The sequence below is a fragment of the Malania oleifera genome, chromosome 11 (genome assembly GCF_029873635.1).
Source record: "Malania oleifera isolate guangnan ecotype guangnan chromosome 11, ASM2987363v1, whole genome shotgun sequence".
Taxonomy (NCBI): Eukaryota; Viridiplantae; Streptophyta; class Magnoliopsida; order Santalales; family Ximeniaceae; genus Malania; species Malania oleifera.
The window spans coordinates 51,031,583-51,038,221 of NC_080427.1; the positions used below are offsets into that span (position 1 = coordinate 51,031,583).

At 37.0% G+C, this 6,639-nt stretch overlaps 1 protein-coding gene across 1 annotated transcript; it reads right to left on the reverse strand.

Moving 5' to 3' along the window:
• Positions 1-4,765: 4,765 nt before the first annotated feature.
• Positions 4,766-6,196, reverse strand: LOC131167522 (anthocyanidin 3-O-glucosyltransferase 2-like). Its single transcript, XM_058126327.1, has one exon. It carries the CDS (start codon positions 6,194-6,196, stop codon positions 4,766-4,768), a length of 1,431 nt encoding a protein of 476 aa, XP_057982310.1.
• Positions 6,197-6,639: the final 443 nt, after the last annotated feature.

Sequence of the window (6,639 nt, forward strand, 5' to 3'; positions counted from 1 at the left end):
CTCTTTGTCTCGGCGAGGTGAATGCGATGGTGGCCTCAAAACACAGTTTCGATGTACTGGACAGAGCTCTGAGTTTCAGGATCACTTCTGATCTAGATTTTTTGCTCCAACCAGGCTCTGATATCACTTGTTAGGACCCTGTGAGCATCCAGAAGAAAGTGACACCAAGAAATTTACGTGGACATAGGTTGTTCTTGACCGAACCACGTAAATTTCTTGGTGTCACTTTCTTCTGGATGCTCACAGGGTCCTAATAATATGTGTGTGTGTGTGTGTGTGTGTGTGTGTGTGTGTGTGTGTGTGTGTGTGTGTGTCTAGTACAACATATAAATAATTTGGTCTCTAACTAAAATATGATTCATGCCCTCATGTGAATTATGAATGCCCCTGCACATGCACCACCGCCCCACCACCTATCACAAAAAGAACAAACTCTCTCTCTCTCTCTCTCTCTCTCTCTCTCTCTCTCTCCCCCCCCCCCCATATAAGTACATAGAGTCAGGGATTTATTGAGTCATAGAGAGAGACTTTGGGTGTATATGCACTGCTAAGGACATTTTCAGCTATGCATGCACAGGAAATAATTTATATTTTATATTTATTTTTCCTAAAAATGATATGTAAACTTCACCCTATTTTTAAATTTTTTTACTTTTATATTGAAAAGTTATTTTAAAAAACAAATATATTTTCTAATGCTACAAATATTAAAAATTTTAAAAACATGATATAAAAATATATATATATATATATATATATATATATATATATATATATATATATGACATAGCTCCAAGGGTTTTTAATTAAAATTAAACCTTATTATTTAATTGGAGATTAGGGTAGAAGGACAGACTAACCTCATGTCCTAAAAAATTAATCAACAATTTGAAAGGTCTTAAACACCATCATAGAAAAAAATTATAAAATAATTTTCATGACTAAACATGCTTAAAAGACTTTAAACACTATCACAAAAAAAAAAAAAAAAAAAAGATAAAACAACCTTTGTAACTAAAGGTGTCTCATTCTTAAGATAATAATTACATGTATGGTTAATGAACAGTATCAAATTCTCAGTGGCTGATTCAGCTGCTTTGGCAGTTTATATTATTGGTGTTCTCTTCAATTTTTTTGTTGATTTGTTGGCTGCTCACTGTTTTTATTACCTTGTTGGTTTCCTGTTTTGGGTCTTCCTACACTTTTGTATCCTCGGGTCTCTGACTTAAGCTTTGTTTATTAATGAATTCACTCGGTTTTACCTTTCAAAAAATTAAAAGGTAATTACACATAATATATGTAAGTAGTTGCAGGTACAGTTGTGTGTGTATCTTCTCATGGTTATTCAAAGACCATTTCATGCATTATATTAGATATCAAGAAAAATTGATTCTGGCTTCAAAAGGGACGCCCCTTCTGATGAATAAATGGAAATATTATCTTGCCAATTTCTAGCAATGTTGTTTTTATATATAGTTTCAACTAGGATGGATCTATATAAACCAATTCTCCAATCATCCCTTCGACTTTATAGGCTACCTTTTAAGTATGTAACTCAATGAAAATATATGAACTCAGTGTTTAACTTTAAATACTGACATAATTTTTATTATTATTGATATTACTATCGTACAAATTGTGTAATATGCATGATTATGAAATTTTTGCGAATTTTTTATATCATATAATCATTTTTCCTGATTATACTGAGCGCTACCTCTCCATTTGTATACTATTTTTTTTTTATGACTTTTAATTTATAGGGTTTGCGGCTGTCATAACATCAGCACGATGTCATGCATGCATGTACTACAGTCGTCGGATGCAATTTTTGATTATTTCTTTGTAATTTTTATTGTTATTTGAACAAATGGAATTTTTGCATTTTAATTTGAATTTGTACTAGTATTTGTATTTAAATTTGAATATTTTGAATTTTTTTTTTGTTATTTGAATAGATGTTATTTCATTATTATAATTGAATTCGTATTTGAATTCAAAATTTTGAATGATTTACGAATTTTGTAGTAATTATGGTTTCAAGTTATGTATGCGAAAATGTAATTACAGATGTTTACAGGAATTGATGATTAAAAAAAATTAGTATTAAAGATTTTTTTAATTTTTTAATTATTAGTGAAGGATTCAAATTCGTCACTAATAGTAGGGTATTAGTGATGAATTTATAATTTGTCACTAATACCCTACTATTAGTGACAAATTTGAGCTGAGCCGGTGTAGAATTTATAGTGACGGTATTTGGGTTTTAGTGACGGTTATAATCCGTCACAAATACTCCATTATGAGTGACAAATTTAAAATTCGTCACTAATAGTTAGTAGTAACGGTATATATAGCAACTATTTTAAAACTGTCACTAATACTTATAAATTCGTCACTAATACTTCACTAATACCCTGATTTTTTGTATTAGTTGTATGAAATATCATCTGTTCTTTCCGACTGGTCACCGATGGGTGTGAGCTATACCGTACTAGCAACGATATCGCTATGAGGCTTCGGTTATTGCAGGATATCAGGTGCTTGAGTGTGACAACACTGACCGTATGTTTGGTATTGTATGTACTGGAATGGATTTGTGGAAAATACTAAAAATGTATTGAACTGTATCATATTGTATTGTATTGTGTTATGTTTTACGCCGAAATAACACTCGTATGTCACACACTGATATAACCTGTTTTCTTCTTTACTAAGAGGTGTCTCACCCTGAATATACAAATGTTTTTTAGGTCCTTTGGGTAGCCGAAACTAACATCCTAGCGTCCGGAAGTGGGGGTGTCATTTAGCTACGTTTAGTATCTATGTAGGTACGAGTTTTGTAACTGGGTTGTCATTGTTTAATTTTGCAGACACCTGGGGTATGTACTATAATTTTGGGAACGTATATTCTAGTTCTGTATAGACTCTGGTATGGTATGATGTATGTATAGAAAGAACATTTTCCACTACGTATTTGATGAGTTGGATATGTATGCGAATGTGTATAGGGTTCACGTGTACCCCACGGGGTCTGACCCTCATTCAAGTATTATATCATGTATGTTTAATTGATACAAAGACAGGTTAGGATTTGTGGTTATCTTGTGATAGGTTTAGGATTTACTGGAAAATTTTCGATTCCTGAGAAGATCAAGGTAAGTAGGTTTGATTATGTCGGCTTTTTATAAAATATACCTGAGTTTATTTTTAAAGAAAATATTTTAATTCTCTCGTGTAATTTACTACATTATGATATTCTATTGAAAATAAATATTTTCAGCACAAAAACTGTGTGATATGGGCTTATTTTTATTAAAGTGCATTACATGTTTTATGAAACAATGGCCAATGATGATATTTTTTTTATTGCATGATATATATTATTATATTTTTAAAAACTCATATGGTTCACAGATTAGAGTGTTACAGATGCTCGATACCGTAACTTACAGTTTACGGTTATAAAGATTAGAGTGCACCCACACTGTTCTACAGAGTGATTTTCAAAGCAGTGGATTTCTCCTGAGTGCACATATGGTTCCGAAACATGACTTAATAGGGAAAATCTCACTTACATTTATAGTTTGACTTAATTTGGTTGGCCGCTGGTTAAGTCTAGTTTCAGATCGCACAACCTTTCCATAGGGGTAAACATAACCCACAGTTTATAAGCCTAAGGGATGTTTTACAGAATAAGTCTTAGAGAAAGTATATATATATAAGTATTATAGTTACAGTTCATTGTTTTAAAAAGCAGTTACAGTTTAAAACTAACAGTTATAGTTTCACAAATGCAGTTTTGAACTATAGTATTAAATGTTAACAATTACAAAATTATGGTACAGTAAAGGTTATCATAGCTACACACTGATATAATCTTTCTTACTTATTGAGTGTCGTCTCAATCAATTATTCTCTTACCTTACAGATAGCTTTGAAGAGCGTATTGAGAATCAGACATAGCAAGCACGTGGACGGGATTAGAGAGAACAGTTTGGAATAAATACTAGTATAGTACTAGCTAGAAATTCTTTTATGTTTTGAAATTTTTAAGAATCTTGATATTGGAGATACTCCTATAATGCGGTTATTTAGCACTCTAGTATAAAAGTTTATGAGATTTTATTTATTTTTGCTATTTCTATTCCTTACGTTATTTGTGCAATTTTTATAAAAAATCGCACCTTAGACCCTAACAGGTTTGGGGCGTGACACCAACACTTTCTTCTTCACCTCATCATCGCCGTCCATTAACCCCTTGATCCATTCTCACCATCTACGACAACCCCATGCTTTCCTTCTTACAATTTAGTGTGACCTCCACACTTAATCCTAGCTCCCCCACCATCTAAAACGTATTCAGTTGTTGCTCTACATGCATTCCGCACCATATGCCCTCCAAAATTAAATGAAAATTTGAAAATAAGGAATATATTTTGAGTTTGAGGATCTAGAATTGAACCAAAGAAAATTAAGCACTAATACAACTCAAGCCACTATGCCCAAATGTATTCTTTAATTAAATTCTAATTAACTAATAATTAAGGGTGTTTGGAACTTGAAAAGAAAAATACGAATGAATTCACTTTTTCATGGTTTGTAATCTACATAAGCGAGAAAGAAAATAAAATATGTGGTAATTAATGAATAAAAACTTAAAATATGTGGTAAATTAAGTTCCATTTGATAACTAATGAGTTTCAAATGGCGAAAAACTCGTTCCTTGCAATCTTTTCTTTTTTTCGGTTGCAAATTATAGTGTTCATTTGATAGACATAACATCATGAATGAAGCGTTCTAGTGAAGACCAGGAGGACCCACCTTCCCTTATGGCATTTTGGGACTTCTCTCTCATTCCCCACACTTTCTCCCGCATCTCATCATCATCCTCCAACAACCCCCTGATCCCTCTCTCCATGTCCTCTCCATTCATGACAACCCCCACGCTTCCCATTGTGTAATCTAGTGTGACTTCCACGCCCAATCCTAGCTCCCTCACCACCTCAAATGCATTCAGTTGTTGTTCTGCGTGCATCGGCCATGTGGCAATTGGCACTCCCCATCGCATGCTCTCTAATATGGAGTTCCACCCGCAATGCGACATGAACCCTCTAATGGCCACGTGGGATAAGACTGCCATCTGTGGGGTCCATCCCACTACCCTCCCAATCTCATTCGTTCGTTCCAAGAACCCTTCGGGCAGCACCTCTGTTAGATTTGAATACTCACTAGAAAGTCCAAAGTGGTCTTTCATCGATGGCCGACGTAATGACCACAAGAACCTGCATCGGCTAAGCTCAAGCCCATGCGCTATCTCTCGAATCTGGTCCTTATCAAAGCTCCCTTTGCTGCCGAAGCACATAAACACCACTGACCTTGGAGGTTGTTTATCAAGCCACATCATGATCTCAGTTGCATCACGACTAATCTTAGCCTTTCGATTGAGAATGGGTCCCACAGGATAGATAGGTGGGATCTTTTTGCCGTAGCTCAAAAAGGAGTCGAGAGCATGAGATTCTAGCTCCGCAAATGTATTAATCATAATGCCCTTTGCTTTTCTAAATCGTCTTGTAACGGTCAATGAAAAATTGGACCCACCTTCCTCTTTGTCCATTGCAATGGAAGGCAAGACTTTGGCGGGAACCGGGTTCGCGAAACTCGGAACCGCCAACTCAGCGCCCGAGTCCCTGAACTCAGTAACATCCACGCCGTGCTCGTCGTGTAAGACCTGGAGATGGAACAGGAGACCGAGAAAAGCCGCGCCAGAGGTGAGGAAGACGTAGGAAGGGACGCCGAACTCGTCGGCTATGTCCATCATGGGGGTGCAGAACAGATCTACGACGAACCCGGCGAGTCGGACCGAGTTGTCTGACTCAGTGAGTCGGGCCACGGCCTCTCGGACTCGGGTTTTGTGGTAGTCCACGAAAGCGGAGAAGAATGTGTTGGGGGAAGTGGAAGATTGCAGTAGCTCTAGGACTGAGTCCTCCTGAGGAAGGATGACGAACCGGATGCGGCCGGTCACGGCTTCGGCGGAGGAGGAGGAGGAATCGGGTGCCGCTGCGAGGGAGTTAATGTAAGTGGTAGAGTTGGGATCGGAGGGCAACTTCATGAGGAGAACGGTGACAGAGAGTCGATCGTCGCGATCGACGAGGAGATTTGCCAGCTCCACCGTCGAGACGAGGTGGCCTATCATCGGACAAGGGATGAACACCAGGGAAGTTGCTGATCTCTTCATCTTCGTCGATCGATCGCCGATAATTTTGTAAGAGAAGATCTCGATCTCTTTTGATTTATTACAAGTTAAAGATCTACAGGCAGCGGAGATTTAGTTCCGCTGTCTTCGCAGGCGAATTTCCCTAGCATTTCTTTGGTTCGGAATCGATGAACAGGAAGAAACACTGACTGCGACGAAGAAGGGATCCTACATCTGGAACCGGAAGATCGCGGAGTTCGATCTTGCGGTGCGATGTTGGCGGGGCTTGAATGGCGGATTCGATGATCCATGGTTGTTGCGTGAGTATGTAAGTCCGGTAAATCCATAGAATGGTGCAGAAAGTCCACAGGACCACAAATTTTCGATTATTCAATATTGATGAGCACATGGAGTTTCGTGATCAAACCTACTCTGGATTTAAA